The sequence below is a fragment of the Hirundo rustica genome, chromosome 7 (assembly GCF_015227805.2).
Source record: "Hirundo rustica isolate bHirRus1 chromosome 7, bHirRus1.pri.v3, whole genome shotgun sequence".
Lineage (NCBI taxonomy): Eukaryota > Metazoa > Chordata > Aves > Passeriformes > Hirundinidae > Hirundo > Hirundo rustica.
The window spans coordinates 37005164-37026271 of record NC_053456.1 but is presented as its reverse complement, the minus strand read 5'-3'; the positions used below and the strand labels follow the sequence as shown (position 1 = coordinate 37026271).

Below are 21108 nucleotides of genomic sequence, written 5' to 3'. Positions count from 1 at the left end.
CAGGAGAAGAAAAGATGTGCTAAAATCCTCACTCTGTCCAGTTTAACAGCCCTAGTTGTGCTTATTTTGTTTAAGTCAGTATTTCACTTTTTAGAATGTGCACATATGCAGACATGAAAATAAAGGCAAGTCTCCTGTTCAAAATTACCCAAAAAGTTGAATCATAGAATGGTTTAGGTTGGAAGGGTCCTTAAAGACCTTCCAGTGCCACCCCTGCCATGGGCAGGGACACCTTCCACTACACCAGGTTGCTCCAAGTCCCAGCCAGTCTGGCCTTGGATACTGCCAGGGATCCAGGGGCAGCCACAGCTTCTCTAGGCACCCTGTGCCAGGGCCTCAGCACCCTCACAGAGGGGAATTTCTTCCCAATCTCCTACCTGTCCCTGCCCTCTGGCAGTGGGAAGCCATTCCCTGTGTCCTGTCCCTCCATCCCTTGTCCCCAGTCCCTCTCCAGCTCTCCTGGAGCCTCTTTAGGCACTGGAACAGCTCTAAAGTCCCCCTGAAGCCTTCTCCTCTCCAGGTGAACACCCCAAGCTGTCCCGGCAGAGGAGCTCCAGCCCTTGGAGCATCTCTAAGGCTTTCACTGGACTTGTTCCAACAGCTCCATGTCCTTCTTATGTTGGGAGTTGAAGCCGTGTATAAAATGTACGATTCTCTTCCCCTTCCTTTCTGATAGTGAGTGATAATTGGAAAAGATAAGGATGGCAGAGGTATTCAGAATTCATTATTTCTACCCTCTGCAATATTATCTTATCCCTCCAAAAAAGGGAGGGATGGTTGTAAAAATCTCTAGAGCAGAATGGAGTTCAATAGTGTTGCAGAAAGTAATTATAACAACAACAAAAAAATGTTTGTATGCATTTGCATTTGCTGGTATTAATATGTTAACTAACACTGCATGTGTTAATATACATAAGAACTGAAGGTTGCCAAAAAGATTGTTGAAAGCAAGAAATGTCAAACTCTGTGAATTTGTTTTCAGAAATTTCTGGAGCTATTAGTATGGATAATGAGCATAATGTCTCAGACTGCAGGGTTGAAGGCTTATCTGTAGCACTAAATGCTAAATGGTAGCTGTCCAAAAATGGTTATAATTTTATTCAAAATTAGTGTCTCACAAACTCTTCTAAAACTGAGCTTTTTCTAACTTCCCAAAGTTGTCTTTAGATATTTGGTACTTGAAGTCTTCAATTTTTTTACTATTCAGAAAATATAAAAATGGTATGTTTTCCATTTTGATTTAAAATTACCATATACCTACAAACACCAAAAAAGTTAGGTTGTGGGTAAATGAAAAGGCAAAAGAGCACTTCCACTTTTTTTTTTTTTTCCATTTTACTTATCATGATTGAGTGGAGTCATATGACTTCATCTGGAAATTATTTCCATAAAATCATTCTTAAAAACCTGAAAATGCAAGCTGAAATAAAATCTGTTCAGCATATAGGCTATATTTTGGTGACAGAAATCTCCAATTTTTTTTAAATACTACTATCCCATCACCAATTTATGCTTACAAAGACACATTAGACAGTTTTAGTACACATTGCCAAAATATTCCTACAGCTCTGTTAAGTAATTGCTCTCTTTGTAGATACCCTAGAGACTAAAGTCAACATTTAAAATGTCATGGATATTTTAAAGATATTGAAGCAAGTGATTATGTGCCTGAGGTGGTTTTGTTCTGGTAAAAATCAGTGAAAAGGCAGATTTCAGGGCTTTTGCTCTTCGGAGGTACCTGTTGTGGGCTCGGTCACTTAGGTAGGAGTTGAACCACTGAATTGATTCCCAATGAAATACACACTCCTCGTGCCTGTCTTGTTATCCAGGGAGGGATGCCTTCAGTCAGCCTTTCCTTAGGGAATAACAGGAGCTGCCCATAGCTGTGACACCCAGGATGTTTGAGATTCTGTTGTGGAGGAGCTTCCCAAATGCCGCTCAATGGCAGGGTTTATTACAGTGTTATTCATTAAAATAATAAATTAAAATAATTAACATTTCTGAGGAAATCTAAAGCTTTTTCTGAGCTGCCTAATGCCATGACAAGAAGGGTAAGTCCTTAACCTTGTCTGCCCAGAGAAGCTGCAGTGATTGACCTTGCATTGATTTTTCTACCACCTGAAGTTAAACCAGTGCAAATCCCATGTGGACAGTTCTTTTATTTACAGCCTCACTGACTTTGCTCGGGCTTAAAATAGAAGCGTTCACACAACCACTTCACTTTTCTCAACAAAATTAGCTTAAAGCAGCACTTTGAATTCAACTAGTGCCTCTTTCTCCTCCAGGCAAATATGTCTGTGCCTCCCCTGGTGAGTGTTTAAGGGGATGTTTGATCCACTGGCTTCATTTAGTTGTTTAGTGAGGGCACGGTGAGGACAGGCAGCGACAGGGGAGCTCCGGATTCAGCTGGGACCAGTCATAAATCTCAGCTCACATCCCAGCAGCACTCACACCTGTGAAGCTCAATGTGAGGGTCACGAGCACCAACCTGTAGAGGTCTGCAGCAAAGTCCTTTTTCCTGGGACTGTAGAGACGCCAGGGAGGAGCACAAAAGTGATTCCTTAGGCTTAACATTAGGCCTTACACTAACCCTGAAAAAATTGTATTAATTTCCTCGTCTCCCATGTCACACATGGAAATGATATTCCTGAGGATGACTAAGAGTATATTTTGGAGATTTATTTTGCATCCCACTGGGGTCGAGCTTTCCTGGCTCTCTTTCCAAATACTTGGCATTTTGTTTTTGCTGGGCATTTTGAAGCCTCGGAGTGCGTTTTGGTGTGACTTCTGCTCACAACTTCACCTTTGCACACGGAATATGGAGGCGTGGGGATTTTCCTATCCCTACCAGCATCCAGCTCCTCCTGCTTTAACAGCACCAGCATTGGCCAACACTAAGCATTGATCCAAATTATTTCTGCGGAGACTAATTGTTCCAGAAAACTGGAAGCAGCCCCGTAAGAGGGTTTGGATTTTTTTCAAGCATTGTGCTCAAGCCCATCAGTTTACAGGCATGCCACAGACATCAACTTTGGTGCTTTCAATTATCTCTGTCTTGCAGATGGGTAGATCACCTAACTGAAGCCACAAGGAGAAGCGGGAGAGGAGGAAGGAGGGCTAGTTTTGGGGGTGGGTAGGAATGTACAAATATCTGGGTCTCACTCCATCCTCTTGCAGGGTGCCAGTTGCTTGTCGAGCTGCCCCTCCTTGTGTTCTTATTCCCTGCTCAGCAGGACAGATGCTGCAAGAGAGATCCCATGATTTTGTTGTTGAAAATTTTCAGCTAAGCAGTGCTGCCTCTGGAAGGAGAAATGAATCTGCAGTCTCCTAGCTAGCAGTGTATTGGGGGTGACAAAAGGGACAGTCCCTGAATGCCAAGAACATGACCTTTGCAGGAAAGAACAGGGAGAAATGTTGAAGGCTAGCTATGGTTTACACCCAGTTATGTCTTCTTCTCCGCTGCCACTAAGCCAAAAGTCCAGAGAAATTATTCCAGGGGAATGGAGAAGGGTACTCTTTTCAGGAGAAGGAGAAAGAAGCCTAGCCCTAGGCTGTGCGAGGCTCAAAGGCCAGCTCCACATAAAACACACAATGGCCTTGTGTCTTTCCCTCTTACATAGTTGCTTAAAACATCGTTAAAATGCTGGTCCCACAGGACACTTCCCACCAGGGTCCATGGGAATATTTCCTGTCATTTCTCTGCACACACACACTTCTTTTAAATAGCAATATTGTGAGCTTCAGAAAGGAAATTGAGGTTGATGGAGTAATACTAATTTATACCAGCTGAGACTTAGCCCAGTGTCTGGTGTCTGCACACAAAATATTTATCAGCAAAACACACACTGGGTAATTTTTTTTACTTCTCTTTTTCCCTCTATTCTTTCCTCACTGGTACAGCATAAACTTTTTTAATAGTTCATGTGGTTTCTTACAAATTAAGAAATAAAAAGTTAAAGATACTCACTGTGAAAAAACAATGTCTTCAGGAAAAGAAAGGCTGCTCTGAAGACTATCCAAGTTTATGAATTAAGGGTTTAAGCTTAGAAACAACACTTTGTTTTAACTGCAGCTGAGTATTGACAGTGTCAGAGGTGGTGAACTTTTCCATGGGCAATCCAGGAGCACACGCTGATAACTGATGAAGAGCATCCCTGAACAGACACATACTCAAGCGTGGGCTTTTCGTTAGCTGGAAGTTCGATTTTTGGAATAAAAAAGTCTTCCTGAGCTGAGACGGTAAATGCTCAGCATAAAATGAGTTGCTGTATCTGAGCTAGTTATATGCTGTCAGCTGTTCTTTGGTTGCTCTCACTACCAAGGTAATGAAGTAGGATGTACTACAACAAAAAAGGAATTGCATTTACTGCTGAGTAAATGTGTACACGAGCTTCTGCTACAGAGCAGCTGATTGTTGGGAACTGGTAGTTGTGTGTGATCAGTTTGGTTTTTCCCTTTCTTATTTTGTTTTTTCCTTAAAAAAAAAAAATAGACTTTATTTGTGTGGTTTTTAAATTGAAATGAAAATAGTTATATCTAGAATTGTCAGCATGCTATTTAACTTTTCAGGTTTCTGAACTGTGACATCTGTTTGGTCCAGTTTTGCTTGCCATTTAAATGGTTTCAGAAACTAGACTATTTCCTTCTTTTCCTTTCTCCCAGGAAATGTGCATAACAAAACACACTCTGATGATGTTTCCATCAGAACACAAATATGAGCATGATTCAGTGATTCTGTTGCAAAAGAGAAGTGCCCTGGATTATAGACTTGGGTTCTGAGGTGGGAAAAAGTACCTTCAGCAGGAAAGATGGAAAAGAAAATGCTTTCATTGTTGTTGATTTTAGTTTCAAAATGAGTCCAAGCAGGATTTTTGCCTGACTTAGAGAAGAGCAGATGTCATTTTTAGCACTATTCATTTTTCATGGAAGAAAGGTTTCAAATTATGTGTAGGAAATTTTACACACATATGCCCAGCAGCAGAATTATTTAATTATTACTTAATTGTTATAAGACCATACAAATGTCACTACATTTGGGGCTTATTCAGATGGCTTTTAAAGTAATCAGGAGCTTTGAACTGGTTCAGGATGCCTTGAGCAGGTGTTCCTAGGAGGGCCTGAGCACCTTTCTAGTACCACACCACCAGCCTTGTGTGTCCTGTGCACCAAGGGCTGGGAATCCTTGAAGTGGCACCCGGGTGGACGTGGCCCATGGCAGTCACATCCTGGGATCCACACCGTGCGTGTGCATCCATCCTCTGAGCTTGGGTAAGCCAAAAAGGACAGTCAGATGCCAATAGTCGGCGAAAATCAGCAGACATCGTCTTCCCTTTCTTCCCAAATCTCCTTGGTAAATACTTGAGTAGCGCAGATAGCTCCTGACCAAGCACGGTATTTAATTAACCTTAAAACTTTACCCTTAGCTGTTAAAGTATTCCAAGGCTCCCAGTCTGCGCTGGGCATTAATTAGGCCACTTGAACACTGCATCCTATTTTGTTGCAACATTAGATTCATTTCATATTTATGCTTTTTTCCCCTTCCTTTCAGTGATGCCAGCAGGACTGCCTTGTAAATGAGAAACCATTGTGTTTCTCAGGGGGAGCATCCTGTACAAATAAAAAAGCAGCAGAGTAAATCATTTTACAGCATATGGTAGATTCTAAGCCTCAAAGTACTCAGCTTTCCACAGCAGCAGAGGCACAAATGGAATCAAATGAATAAATTGCCATGTTTTCTTATTATGGATGTCTGAATTGAGAAGTTCACCTGAGCAGATACTCTGTTTTGTAATTGCCTGGTATTTGCTCTTCCTTACTAGAAAGAAGGCACAGACAAGGCTTTTATCACCCCATTTCTCATATATTATGTGCTAGCAAACAGCTGTGTTTAGGAGCAGGGGGGTGATTATTCCATGTTGGGATCCTGAAGGTAGTGCAGTTACATGGGAGGAAAGTGGGCCGGTGGTGTTCATTTATGGCACTGTCTGGGAGAAGGTGTCTGTGACACAAAAGGCTGCCATGGTGAGAGACGGGAGGAGGGCTGGCAGTACTTCTTTGCCACCTCTGCAATACCCAGCCCTTCACTGGGAGCCTGATCTTACGCAGAGAATGCAATGGGTTCCTCTCAGGTTACAAACTGTAGGAGCTCTGGGCCAGATCGCCCTGGTTTCTGTTTTTCTGCCATCCATTCTGTATGCCCCAGCCGTCCCATTAGCACACGGACTAGTGGCTGATCCCTCTCAGGGTTTTCTTGCTGCCTTCTGAGGATGAGTGCAGGACAATTAGGCCTGGTATTAAACTCAGCACCAGAGCAGCAGTACACACTTGATACAAATTGCAAATGACTGGGACTCGCCAGGCCTGATCCACAGTCTGGTACCGCTGGTTATAAAAGGATGATTATAAGAGGATGCTCAACAAAACCAAAGTACTTTGTTAGTGCCTAAGAATGACTATATCAGCAAGTGGTATAAAACCCTGTCCAGGTGGCCCACTACCCTAGTTAGAAGCCTGTGCAATTCCTACGTTTTATCTTTAGCACCTTATTCCCTAAACCTACAAGCGACAAAGAGTGAAATGAGTGAAGACAGGAGAAGTTACTGATTTTTCTGGTTTTTTTGTCTCAAATACAGTGTATGAGCTTTCCGTAGTTAGCGCAGGAATGCTCCCTGCTGATCCCTGATTCCTGATGATGTGAAGTAAGATGCAGAAAACCTCTGTTTGCACACTGTTAGATCTGTGCTTGAGGGGATAAAATATTAATCAAAAAATGGGTAGTTTCTGTGTCTGATTCTGAAGGGAATTTCCATGTGATGTTAATCTTGTAATTCCCGTACTGACTCATTACAGTGTGAAGAGAGGAAATATGCTTTAGCAAATTGATCCTTCATTTGAGAACCCTTTGTCTTAGGGAGCACACAGCCAGGCCCAGCAAATGCAACTCATCAATGCCTTGTGTGATTTTTAATCATTGAGATTAGTGCAAAAAGATAATAATAAGAGTAATTATGCTGTATGGTAAATGTGAAGGGAATACACCAAGAATGATAACTGATGATTTACGCTGGTGACAGGTGACCATACTGAAGAGAGAATAACACAAAATATCACCTACAGAGTAAGTTTTCAAAAGCGTCCTCTCCTCACTGGTGATCTTGAGTGTCCAGAACAGAACGAGCCCTTTTATAAATGTTTAAAGTTGGGTTTCTGCTAATTAACATCTTCCTGAGGAGAGACGTTTTATGAATGTGGCTCTGCTTCCAGGTGATTGCTGTCTCGATGCCCAGAGTGTTCTCACACCTTGCTTTATGTTGTTGTGTTGCACTTGTTGCACATTCAGCAGGGCTCAGATGGTTTGTGTTGTCTGTGAAGTGTGGACCAGACCTGTCTGATACTATTTTTTGGTTTCATGTAGTACCTGCTCTGGAAGATTGTAAGGAACAAGAGCCTGTGATGGACAACAATATTTCTGTGGTGCCTTTTGAGAGACCTGCTGTTATAGAGAAGCTGACGAGCAACATGGGAAAGCGTAAAAGCTCCACCCCACAGAAGTTTGTGGGTAAGCTGGAAATGAGCCTTTTATTCTTTTTAGTGCATGGTAATAGGTTATGTGCTGTTTGTAATAGTCAGAAGAACAAGGGGGAAAGGTAGCAGTCTTACAATTGGTTCTGGTACAACAATGGAGGTGGTTAAATCACAGCAAGAAATCATGATAATTACTGAATTCATTTTAGCAGTCCAGAGAATTCAAAAGTGAAGTCCACTATCACAAAAATGCTTTGGAAAAACCTTTTACTTAACACTGTTTTGTTTGTGGGTTTTTTTTAAAACTTCTCTCTAGCCCTTTTGAGATTTAGATTTGTCATCTTCCCTCTCCTTGCTCCAGAGGAAAAAAAAAAACAACAAAAAAAAACGAAGCTAAGACTGTCATGTAATTATCTGTCTCCATATGTGTTAAAAAACAAACAACAAGTAACTCAAGACTTCTAAATTGTATTAAATTCCTGACACTTGGCAACAACTGGTCTGATAATACTGGCATGAGGAAGTAAATCACATCCCTTGAGTTGGAAGAAGTTCTTGTTCCAAGTGCAGCACTCTGCACACAATAAACTTATTAATGCATGAATATGGAACAGCATTGGGTGGCTTTTGATTACTAGATTTAGAATCCTAGGTCAAGAATTCTTATTTTGCTTTGTGTCGTGACATATTAATATTATTCAGCTTGTAACAAGTGACAGTATGGAGAATTTTACTTGGTTTGAGCTGTAACTTCAAGCTTCTTTTTATTGCCACTGAAGCAATGCAAAACTTCTTAGGAGGGAAGCAGGAACAGGGAATTGTTTGGTGTGTCAGACTCTGAAGTCACGTAATAGGAGTTTTCCATGCTCGCTCCGTGGAAGGGTAGTCACACAGAACCCAAGGGTGTCTCATTCTGCCTGCACTGAGGACACTTACAGAGAGGATCAGAGCACTGTAAGTAATTAGCACAGCCATTTAGAAAAATTGTTGCCCCTCAGCTAAATGCAGATTCAGATGGATTTGTTAAATCACCCCTGAAGGTGGCAGTAGGAAAGCTACATGGTTTGGAATAGCAGGGGGCCAGCAGTGTGCAGCAGCTCACCTGGGGGGAGTGACACACTGACCTGGCTGCTCTCAGTCAGCTGACCATTCCCAAATATCGGTGCTGAGCCGAGGTTACCCCAGCAATGATCCATCCCACGTGGGGAATGCTGGGAGACATCATGATTTCCTGTGTTGTATCAGTATATTTTTAGACCAGCAAGGTGATTTTACTTGCCCACTCATGCACCCTTGACCATTTACTGTTCTTGTGTTCAGAGGTAGATTTACTGATTGGAAATCCTTGCCTGAGAGATGCTATACCACATTATTATTCTCTTCAGCAGGTTATACTACTTTGTTGTTAAATAAATCTGGGTTTTTTTCTATAGGTGTAACATATCACTATCCATGTGTAGGAAACAAGTACCCCTTTCATATTTATCGTATCTTATTTTTCCAATCTTTAGTGGCATCACAGTGTTTAGATTGAATAACAGCAGTTTTCACTCGGCTGCCTTTTTTTTTTTTCCCCCTACACCATGACCTCACTTTTCTTCCCTTTTTCTCCCCAATTAGATATTGTTCAGCTCTATCAGGAAGAATGTGTAATGGTTCTGTTGCTTGCAGGAAATTTTCCTGTGCATACTGCAAGCGTGGCACCTGTCCAAAACAACTTAATGGTGTTTATGAGAAGGTCATGTAAGCATGAGCTAAAATCTTTGCATGCTACATCTATTGATGCTTTACTGCTCGTTCTGCTCAGCAATCTCCAAGGGACCGTGGTTATGGACCACAGTCTCTCCTATGGCTGAATTTTCAGGAGGAAAGGAAGAAGCGTACAGCAAACAGAATTAATTTGTTTCAGTGTGAGAGACTTGGTTGTATATCTGCTCTTGAGGTACTAGTCTTAGCAAACCAGTTGAAATAGTGGAGGCAGAAGGTACAATTTGTGATGTGCAGGAGTGTGAGTACTTCTTTTTGCTTCTTGTTCAATGAGGGAGAGGCAGACACAAATTAAAAGCAGCCCTCTTTAGGCTGGTCACGTGAAGCAGATCCACGTATTTTCAGTTGGAATTTGGAGCTTACTCCCAGAATGTCACCGAGGTTAAGAACTGGCAGGATGCAAAAGGAGACATTTATGTGGCTTACGATAAGACCGTGGTTGTTAGAGTAAGAATTAAAAATACACGGGCGTCTCAGAACAGATGAAGATCAGCCAGCTGCCAAATTACAGTCAGCTCCTGGTTAATGGGGGTCAGGGAGAAGCTTCCCCAGGGGGAAATGCTGGAACAGCTCTCTCCAAGGTTTCTTGTAGCTTTCTCCCAGCTGCTTTAGATACTTGACGAGATGGACTACAGGTATCACAGGACAGCTGTGCCTGTGTCCTTTGATCTAGCTTCAAATACCTGTTTCGGGGTTTATTTGAATGTCATATGGCCAGAGGGGAGACTGTTTTTTTCTTCTACTTCACTAATGTAGGGCAAGGATAAATAGACTTTGAGCATAGTTTAAATGAAAATTCAGAATGATTGGTCTGATTAGCTGATTTTAAATGTAGAATTGGCTAAAGGGGAATTTAATTTGGAAACCACATTGTGCTGGTTTATTGGACTGTTTATTGGTTACTTCTGAGCTCTGTGTTTTACGCCCTCTCCTTCCCATGTTATCATTTATTTTACTTTTTTATGTCACACTCCATTTCTCAGGCTCTGACATCTTTGGAACTGGTTCATAATTAAAGGAATAAATAATTCAGGTCACTGGCAATTTACAGCTTTCTTTGCTGTCTGAGCTGGAGTAACTAAACATGGATGATGAAAGGAATCAAAATAGGGTTTGCATCATTTATCCAAGTAGCCCATAAAGGATGGGTAGTATTTCTTGTTCTGTTAAGTCTACAAAGGACTGACAGTGTGTTTGGCAGCTGCATCAGACCCTCACCAGATCCATTTCTTTATCCAAACACAAGAATGGCACAGATGGCCAGACAAAGTGACAGGCGCCAGTGGGCACCAGACACACTTGCCTCTTGGAGCTGTCCTCCAGCCCCTCTTTGGCTCCACTTGAGCCACGTCCAGTGTAGAGCTGTCCATCCTGTCTGTGGCAGCACATCACAGGCTGCCAGAGCACAGCAAAACACTGAAAAGAGGATGTTTGATGGCAAGAATCCTCCACAGGTCGTGTTAGATTGCCAGGACCATCTTTGAGTACACATCTTAGATACACAAACGTGGTATGGTGTCCAGCCATGTGAAGAGTATTGCTAAACAGAGTAGGAATATTCATGTGCTTCACTTTAGACTTACATTTAATTACCTTGACAATCAAGGCGAAGTTCCCCTGCAGAAGTGGGGCACATCTCTAAGGATAACATGGGTGTTTCTCTGTGCATCACTTTGGAACAAGTCACACTAAGTGGAATGAATTATTATACTCAAAAATAAAATGCTGAGTGATAGCTGTGTTGAAATGTACTAATGCAATCTGGAAGAGATTTGGGATTACAGTTCTGTTTCTTATAGTGGTTTATACGCGTTATGTTCCAAGCAATTTTGGCAAAAGGTGATAGAAGATTCTTGAGTAAATTGATTCTTGAATAGCCAAACCACTTGTAAGTGGTAACTTCTTGAATTTACTTACTTATGCTACTGGAAAAAAAGTCTGGTTTTATGTACCAAGGAAGTGAAGTAACAAAGATGATGAAAACCAACCAAAATTATTTATCAGACTTCATAAAATCTGCTTTAAAAGTTAGCTGTCAACAGCTAGCTCATTGCATGTGTGAACACATAGGAACACGTGTATCTTGTGTATCATATACATGCAACCTTTCCTGCTTAAAAAGAAGTTACTCCATGAGTTTTGCCTCTCCTGGCACTCCAAAGCCATCACTGGAAAAGCAGTGCTGCTGAGCTGAGCCCTGGTGCAAACGGTGGTCAATTTGTTCCCTCCAGGGAGAGCTGTGACGCGTTACGTGGTGCCCTGTGACTGCCAGAATGTACCAGCATGTGGTTCTGCTTTTGCACATCTGTCGTGTCATTGATGTAAAAAGGTTACAAGGATGTGAGTTAGGATTCGCAGGGATGAATCAGCCAGCTTCACCATCATTATGTATAAATTTTTCCTGTGTCAATGAAAGGTGCTTTTGCCTTTTGCCAAGTGAAACTAAGCTATACCCATGGTTTCTCTATTTGTTTTCTTGCCTAAATTGACACTGGGACAGGATGGGTGTGCATGGTTTTTTTCCCTCAGTCCAAAAAGGATAGAATCTTTTTTTTTTTTTTTCTGAAGGAGGAGGAGGAAAACTGCAAAGATCAGCCTCCAGTGCTCCTGTAAATGGCTTCATCCTTCATTCTTGGCCACATGCTCTCATTTAATGTTTGGTGTTTTTTTCTGCTGGCTCAAGGATCTGTATGTTGTGGTTCTAAAGGCGCTACCATAACAAGCCCCCTGTACCTGTTTTTTAGGTTTCTCACTGTTCAGCCCTGTTGTAAGGTAGGTGTGAGGCACCTCAGGTCGTGGGGGACCTGTGAAATGGTCTCTTGAATTCTGGGGAGAGTATGTCTAATTCTGTATTCCATCAGAACTTCAGTGGCCTCAATATTTCAGTCCAATCGTCCAGGCACGATCAGGCCCAGCTGAAGATTCGGAATTGCTCTGGAAGTTTCTGCAGCCACATGTTTCACGTGGAATAAACTAAAAGAAAAAAAAAAAAGAAAGCTCTTGGTGAGGTTACTGTTTTACCTGTCTCAGGACAGGAACTTTATGGGAGGCCAGTAGTAAATTAGAAGGAGGTTAACTTTAGATTCTGGAATAATTTCACCCTAAGTCAGGGGGTTTCTGTCCCCCCCTGCCCCTTTTACAGTGAAACATTGCAGTGATCATGTTGATTTTGCTCATGCATTTGCTTTTATCTCTTAGGTGAAAAGTTCATGAGATTTGGCTATCCAGATATCCCCTTTGATATGAACCTAAGCTATGACAAGGAGGCTGAGCTGATGCAGTCTCACATGATGGACCAAGCCATCACCAATGCAATCACCTACCTTGGAGCTGAGGCACTTCACCCCCTGATGCAGCACACACCGAGCACAATTGCAGAGGTGGCCCCGGTCATCAGCTCAGCTTACGCTCAGGTCTATCATCCCAGCAGGATAGAGAGGCCCATCAGCAGGGAAACAGCCGACAGCCACGAGAACAACATGGATGGTCCCATCTCCCTCATCAGACCAAAGAGTCGAATCCAGGATAGAGAGGGCTCCCCCAGCAATAGCTGCCTGGATTCTACTGACTCAGACAGCAGCCACGACGACCGCCAGTCCTACCCAGGAAACGCTGCCTTAACCCCCAAGATAAAGCCAAACCCGGCTTACGTGAAGGAAGAGGCCAAGCCTTTGGATGTCACAAAAGCTTCTAAGGGCTCTTTAAAGGATATGTACAAGGTGATCAACGGAGAAGGGGAGCAGATTAGGGCTTTCAAGTGCGAGCACTGTCGCGTCCTCTTCCTGGACCATGTCATGTACACCATCCACATGGGCTGCCACGGCTACCGGGACCCGCTGGAGTGCAACATCTGTGGCTACCGGAGCCAGGACCGCTATGAGTTCTCGTCGCACATAGTCCGGGGGGAGCACACATTCCGCTAGGCCTTCTCATCCAAAGGGGACTCGTATGAAGTAGAAGAACTGCACATGAAGAAATACTGCACTTACAATCCCACTTTTCCTCAGACATTGAGACGCTTATTTTGTTGTTGTTGCTGTTGTTGTTGTTGCTGTTGTTTAATTATTATTATTATTAACCTTATTTTTTGTGGACCCAACCTCATTTGCTCTGCCCAGCTTAAGAATGGAAAGAAGGAAGGGAATGGATAAAAGAGGGGTTTGTTGTGGCCATCAGTTTTTGGGGAGTGACCCGCCTTGCTTTCTGTGGGAATCGGAAGGCAGTCTGTGTCCGTCTCAGTCAGTTGTACACCGTGTCCCCTTTCGGGATATCGCTCAACCGTGCCAGGTGCTTTCAAGTCCCAACGAGATGCCACTCATTTGCAATTTCAGAGGAATAGGTAGAAACATTTCAGAGGAGAGTCTTTTTCTAATGTGAAGGTGTGGTGCGAGCTTTCGGTGGCTGGAGGAAAGGGGGGGAACCTTGTTCCACAGAATGAACAAGTATTTTTAAAGCGAAACTGGTAGGGAGTTAGGAGCATGAATCAAAGTCAATATTCCTTTCAAAATTACTTTCAAGGGTGAGCTGTTTTCCTGGGTTCAGTGTGTATTGCCCCTCTAGAATGTAAATAAATTTAAAAAAAAAAAAAAGAAAAAAAGAAAAAAAAGAAATGTATGTCTTAACACTGTACCACATTACAGCAGTTTAGTTTCATAAGTCTGAGGGCCTTCTGTGGTAAGTTTGAGGCTTTGTGTTTTTATTTTCCTTAACTTATGAAGCACCTTTTTTTAGAATTGTTGATATTCTGTTACTCCATGCCTATGTGTTGTCTCACTGGCTTCTTAGAGACCCTTGGGAGCCTTACTTCTTTAGTTGCACCCTAAGTTTTAAACAAGAGCATTTAGAAATAACATTTAAACTTGCTTCTAGGACAGTAAGTGGCCTAGGAGTGGGTGAGAGTCTGTAGTTTACTCAAGAGGTTCTGCTGCTCTTTTGGAATACCTTTGGGTTAAAATTACGGATTTTTAAAATGACGAAAGTACTAGCAGCAAAGTGTTCTTTAAATATAGGTATATATAGATATATAATTGTGTAAATACTTTCTCATTCTACTATCACAGTGTTAACCTCTTGGCAACAGCCTAAACTAACACTTGCAGCTGGGAAAGCGTTAGGAGCCAGATCCTTGGCCAACATTATTCCTCTTGGTTCCGTTGAATTTAATGGAGCTGCCTCAACTACTTCAGCTACATCAGGATCCAAACCTTGACTGTTTTTTCTCTTGTTGACTTCTTACTTGATAATCTGCTGAACCACTGAATTCCTTTTGTTTGTACATCATCACTTCTGCTGATGTATTAGTGAAAGTATTAGTGGGTTTTGCTGGGTGGCCTTGGGTCCTGGTGAGCACAGAAGCCCAGGTCATATACGACCTTCAGGTGGTATACATGCAACCAACAGGTCACGTACGACCTTCCCTACTTCTTCAAAAAGTAATAAGTGGAGGTGGAGGTGCTGTGTATTGATTTGGACTTAAAGATTTCAATTTTATTCCTAATTTATTAATTTCCCTGTAGGGAAAGCAAATGGAGAAACACACTCCAGAGAGAGTCCTTGACCTACAGACTGAACAAGAAAACAAGTCCACTGATCTATTTTGTTTCCTTTCTTTCTCTCTCAGTAAATAACAAAGCCAGCAACCACCCAGCAAGTTGCATCAGTAAAAACTGGGCTTAAACCTAGGGGACAGATTGCCATTGAAACCCAACTGTTTGTACCAATCACAATTGAAATGTTGCTGTTTGGCAACAAGAGCACAGCTTGAGAATGGAAAGATCTGGATGGGTTTAACCCCCTCCGCACGCATGGTCTCTGTGCGCTCGGGGAGACCTTTTCCAAAGGATAAAGTTACTAAAGTATAAAAGAGAGAGCAAGATCAGGGCATAATGAATTCCCATCTGCTCCCTCCAATCTGTGCACTTGATGCATATGCCAGTTTGCTGTTCGTTTTGAGGGTACTGGGTTTTTTTTTTCTTCCTTCTTCTCTTCCTAGACCTGGAGCATTTGAAAGTAGGAGCTGAGTGGTATTGATTGAAATCTTTTTATGGTGACATTCTTGGCAGCTAGAACCTGTGTTTAGAAAGAATACAGTAGATCATGGCCAGATTACCTGATGACTGCTTCCCAGCACTGCAATGCTATTAAGTAGGAGCTGGTAAAGTCTTGCAGTAGCCTATTAATTATAATACAATATGGACAGAAATGTCATCTTGTGTAATGTGAGACCTATCAAGGCTGGGAATATGCAAGGCTTTGGAGAGACAGATTTAAAGATCTATTCCCAACATTGTTCTTAATGTCGTTGGGTTCCTCCCCCTCCTTCTTTCTTCACCCTACTATAGAGGAAACTGGGGCAAATGAACCATTGCTGTCCTCCAGACTATTCTCATTGTCTTGTGCCTGGTACAGTCAAAAGAGTTTGTGCAGGAGAAGAGCAGGGAGGTGCTGGAGGGCATCGCCTTTATTCCGTGTGGCTGATTCTCTGCAGTCAGGGAGGTGGGCTTAGGAGGTGGCCGGCCTTGCTTTGTGTCAGGATGTGCCTGGAAATTCAGCAGAGAAAAGAGTGGTTGTGATTTGCTGAGGCAGGAAAGGTCCTTTAAGAACAAGGTGGAAAGGGAAAGGTTCTTGGGCCTTGAGGGTTGCTGGGCTTGCCTTGACCTCCAGAAAAAAACATGCCCAAGCCAGAGAGAGAGGTTGCCGGCAAATCCTTTCAGTCTCTGAGGGAAACACTCCGTTCTCCCCTCTGTGGTCAGTGAAAGAATATTGGGCTGTGGTTTCTTGGAACAGTTGGCACTAGGGAAAAAGTGTTTAAAATTTCTGCCTTTGTTTGGGAAAGCACCAGAATACGGGAAAGGTAGAGAATCTCTTGTGTATCCACAAATCAGTTGGCAGCAATTACATCTGCAGTTCGTTAGTGTGCACTTTGGTTCCCTGATGACTGGCTGATACCTCCGGTTGGGTGTATTCTGTAGGTGTTCAAAGGATCAGGTGGGGAGGCCCGCTGATTTTGGACCTGGCTTCAGTTAAGTCCAGCTTCTTGATCTAATGGTAGCAGGTGAGGTCTGTATGCCCTGGTACCACGGGTACAGGGAACTGTGGAGGCACTGGGGAGTTATCTTAGAGAAACTACCATTATTTGGAGAGGAAGAAATTTGAGGGGTCACTTCAATTTTTTATTATCAATGTCCTTCTCTAAACATTCACTGAAGGCTTTTATCCTAGAGTTTGGAGAAGAAGAAAGATTAAATTCTAGTAGAAAGATTAAATTCTAGTTCAAACTTTGAACAAAATTTTGAATTAACATGTACTTTAGGATTCAATTCCTACTGAAAATTATTAGAGAGGTTTATGTAGTGCAGTTTGTCCTTGCACAAAAGTGAGCAAAATGGGGCAGCAGAGATTTCTTTGAGTGTTTTTTTTCTTGCTTGCTCTCTGCAAGAATTGGATTTCTAAGAAAAGCTCTTGAGTTTCGTCAAGTTCATTAGTCATTCATAGTGTACTAGGAATTTCAGTGGCTAATCCTTGGCCTCCGAATCCGTTTGTTCTGAGTATTTGGTACTGGAAATCGACCTAGCTGATTTTTATTGGACTCTCTTGAAATTCTTGGAATCAGGTTTCCAGTTAGAAACATGCATTTGCAAATTTAGAATTGGCTTCCTGTGAGCATTCCCCATTTTCATTAAAAAAAAAAAAAAAAGGAAAGAATAAAAAAATTCTGTGCACTTCTCTACCACTGCCAGTAAACCCTTTTGCTTCTTTTACATTAAAAAAGGCAATATTCTGACTCTGTTTAGAGGATTGTAAGCCTGTTAATTTGAAGAGAAGCATGTCTGCTTATTCTGCTCTTGGTGTGATCCATATCCTTGGAGCAGAGGGCATTATCTATATATCTGCAGTTATGACTGATGAATTTTACAGCCACCTCTCTTTGTAATCAGTTAGGAGTGCACCTCAAAATATATAGCATTTTTCAGTAAAGCTTGCTCTTTACTCAGTAACTTATGGGATTAAAACAATTTTATTCTCCTTAAAAAGTGCTTTCATCTACGATGTGATGTGCAGGGTGTCTAGGCATTAACCTGTGGTGGTCTATAGTAGAGAGAGCGATTTTAAATGGGTTAATTGGCCTGATTTTTAGTGATACTGGTTTCTGCAATGTGAGGACCCAGCTCACAAAGTAACCATGTGGACCTAAAATATGTTTACTGCCAGGTGAAGAAATTCTCAGTTGTCAGACTTTCAAAATTTCTTTCTGTTTACAAGGGCTTTCCTAAATTTGTGCTGTAAGGCAGGAGGTCAGTAATGGAACCCAGCCCTTCAAAACTGGGCTTTAATGGGGCATTATTACTGTTGCCCAGGTCCTGGGCTAGCTTGTTCTGATTTGAAATAAGCCAGGCAACAGACACTCCTTCCTCCAGAAAGAAACTTTGGAGATAATTGCAGCAAAAGTGCTTATTTCAGCCAAGGGCAGGAGCTACAGTAATGGAGTTCCTTTGCTGGATAAATTCCTTTCCTTAACTCTTGCTGTGCTTTATAATGTAATGAGGGGGGAGGAGGGAGGCTGCCAGAGTCGCTGAAAGTCAGTGTGGGATTTTAGGAAAAGGGAGATGAAATTGGCTTTTCTGCTAGTAATTCGCATCTTAGCTTGGCTTAATAGCATTTAAAAACAAAAATGGATGGCCCGTGGTCTGGGGCAGCTGGAGAGCTTGAGAAAGCATATTTATATATATATATGGTATTGTGTAGTTAGATATATGCTTAATTGTATATGTGCCTTTTCCAAATGCATTTTGGGAGATCCCGATGTCGTTTGTGATATCCTAACAGACCCTTTTAGAATGCACAACAAAAACCAACCCAAAGGAAACATCCCTTCCCCTGCTCTGCGCCCTCCTTGGCAGCTTGACCCGGAGAGAGGACCCTGTTCCGTACTTTGCTGTGAGATTTCCTGGAGTCACACGGCTTTTAGGAGTGGGAAGGGCTGAAAATTCCCTTAGCCAAGTGCATTCCAGCTATCCAGCCCAAGCTGGTCTGTGGCTGGTCCCCAGCGCGATGCCAGGACTTGCCGTGGGAGCCCCCAGCTGCACCGTGCCCTACAGAGAGCAGGGAAGCATCTTCTGTTTTCTCCCTCTCAGTGCTCTAAGTAAAGCACCCTTGGAAGTGGACTTTGCTCTGCTTTAAAGTTCCTGCTTTGGACTGGGAGCAGACTTTAAAGCACTTGGCCTCTTGCTTCAGCCTGGAAAAACAGATGGGGCGAGTCCTTTGGAAGTTTTTGCAAGTTTGCCTGTAACGCTGCTGTCACCCCAGGAGCTGGTGTAGAGACGAGGGAAGCTCATCAGCAGGAGGTGTTCAGGGGGTTCACGAGCTGGAGCTCTGCTGTGACGAGCACAGGGCCGGTTCTGGGACTTTCCCTGCGGGTTGGTGACCTGGTTTCAGGTGCAGCTGTTCCCCCTGCAGGGCTGCAGAGCTGAGTGTGCCAGCGCAGCCAAGGCGGGCAGGCCACCGTGGGCAAGGTGGCTGTGCCAGCAGGCTTTGGGCACACCCTGAGCCCAGCAACAGCTCAGAGCCACCCCACTGGCAGCACTCTGCTGGGCCCAGGCCACAGCAGCCAAAGAGAGGTGGTGGGGAGAGCAATTAGGTAGAAAAGAGCTGGAATTTGCTTCATAGTGAATAGATTCCCTTTTTTCCCATGATGTGTTCTGAGATACAAGCAGAGAAGAACATCACTGGTTCCCAGTTTGGTTTCTAATTTGACCTCCTACGACCCCACTTGAAAGGGTGGGTTGTGTCCTTCTGCTGTCTGGCTCTGAAACGTGCAGAGGACAGTCAGGAGGAGGGGTGGGCTCAGGCTTTGCCATGCTGCATGCTTAGCAGGCCAAGAAAACAATAAAAGCAGTCTCTGTTAATTCATCTAAATCATCAACTTCCCAGTTGATCATGCAGATTCCCAGTTCCTGTTCGCTTTCAGCCTTTGGAAAGGTGGTTGGTTTTCAGTGTGCTCACTTGTGTCCTCATCTTTGAAGATAACTTCCCGTGCTGTCTCCTTCTGTACAAACTTCTCCTTTTCATCTTGGGGCCTAATTAATCAGTGGACAGAAATGACCATTTCAACGGAAACCTGCATGGTCATAGTAAAACTAATATTTTTTTACAGTTGCAAAAAAACCTAAGAGCAGAAAAAACCCCTGTGATATTTTGACTAGCAGTGTGCGTAGTATTTCAAGGGAGTGAATGACAGTGAAGTTAATCGGATCATGTCGTGAGAGGAGCTGGTACCGTGTGGACCCTGTTGGGAGAAAGGGAGCAGCGTGGCCCAAAGCCGGGGCCAGCGCTTCCTTCCCGCAGCGGGTCTTGGTTTAAGTGACTGCACTGCAGCCCAGGAAAACATTTGAGCACCACCAGCCTCGTTCCACGCCTTTGGCTGGATCTGGAAGCGCACAGGAGCTCTGCAGCTGGCCGTGTGTCCCCCGTGAGATCGGGGTGCAGCACAGCAGCTCTGGGCAGGCCTCGCTGGCAGCGCTGAAGACACGTTCCCTTTTTCTGTGTAGCAGCCTTAATCCCTGGCCCTTGGTGGTACCCGGGGCTCGGCAGGCTCTGGTCTGCGTCACCGGGCTGGAGAAAGGACGGGTGCCTCCCGCAAGGCATGGGGGGAGCACGGCTCCTTAGGGGCACAGCGGGGCCACTTTGCAGTCAGGTGGGCCATTTAGTTTTACCTCAAGTGACACCGAGTAAGTAAAGCTTCTTGCAGGGGTGGAGGTCACTGAATCCCTACTATGCACTTACTGGGATTTGACATTGCTTACTGGAAATGGATGTTCGCTCCTGAACACGCCGTAACAAGGGAAGGACTTTTTCTGGTTGTTTTTTGTAGTCATTCAGATTCTGAAACTGTGATCAATTATTTGACAAATTGTCAAGTGTCCTCAGAGCTTGAACATGTTCACTTCCTCACCATGTAGCAGTCTCCTCTAGCTTTCTGTGCTTTCCTCTTTTCCCCTTTTCCTTCTTGGAGCTTTAAGTCTGGGCCCGCTCTTCTCTCCTGTAGCTTTGGGCTGTTTAGGGGGTTGGGGGGGTTGGTTTTGGGGTGTTTTTTGTTCATTGGCTGTACAGTCTGTTTACATATTTTTGTACTCAAGTGTAGTTTTTTATTAAAAACAGAAAAAAAAGAAAAAAAAACCATAGTTGATTTGAGGAAAAAAAAAAAGGTACGTACTCTTTGTAACACTTTAAAGATCTAGGGTACCTTTGAGATGACTCTACAGTGATGTAATTATAATACTGTATATTTGCCTTTCTTTTTAGTTGGTTTTATTTTCTTTTGTTTTGTTTTGGTTTTTTTTTCCTAAAATGTATATCTTTTTATGAGAAAACTGGAAACTTTTAATGCAAATGTTTAGAAAGATTTAAAATTGTAAAGTAAAAAAAAAAAAAAAAAAAAAAAAAAAAAAAAGTCATATAATTTTTTTGTTCCTGTTGGAAGAAAATGCTTTAAAAAAAAAGTTTTACTACTGTTGTATTCCAGGGTGGGGGTTACCAACCCCAAATTTGCTTCTTATGCTTCATTCTTGGATCCTGCTTTCTAAACATCATCATTGCAGACACGGATAATTTGCCTGTATTAATTCTGAAAACAAAAACCACCGACATTTGGGTTATTTTTCTGTTCAAGTGCAATACTTACCCTGACATCTTATTAATCTACAGTGGTTTCTGTGTTCCTTCCTCAGTCCACACAAATCAGTGAAACAAAATGCTCTGCCCTAAATGCATTTAAAGATACGGTTCAAGTAGACTGATGGTGACAAAAGATGATAAACT

The 21108-nt window shown here is 42.9% G+C and overlaps 1 protein-coding gene across 8 annotated transcripts in view; it reads left to right on the top strand.

The window, feature by feature from the left end:
- IKZF2 (IKAROS family zinc finger 2) overlaps nt 1-20397 on the top strand; it is a 115403-nt gene extending 95006 nt beyond the window's left edge. For all 8 annotated transcript variants that reach the window (XM_040070026.2, XM_058421368.1, XM_040070030.1 and 5 more), the window contains 2 exons: nt 7415-7558; nt 12490-20397. In XM_040070026.2, coding sequence (XP_039925960.1) covers nt 7415-7558; nt 12490-13214 — 869 coding nt within the window. In that variant the 3' untranslated portion in view covers nt 13215-20397. The remainder of the gene's footprint in view (nt 1-7414; nt 7559-12489) is intronic.
- Nucleotides 20398-21108: the final 711 nt, after the last annotated feature.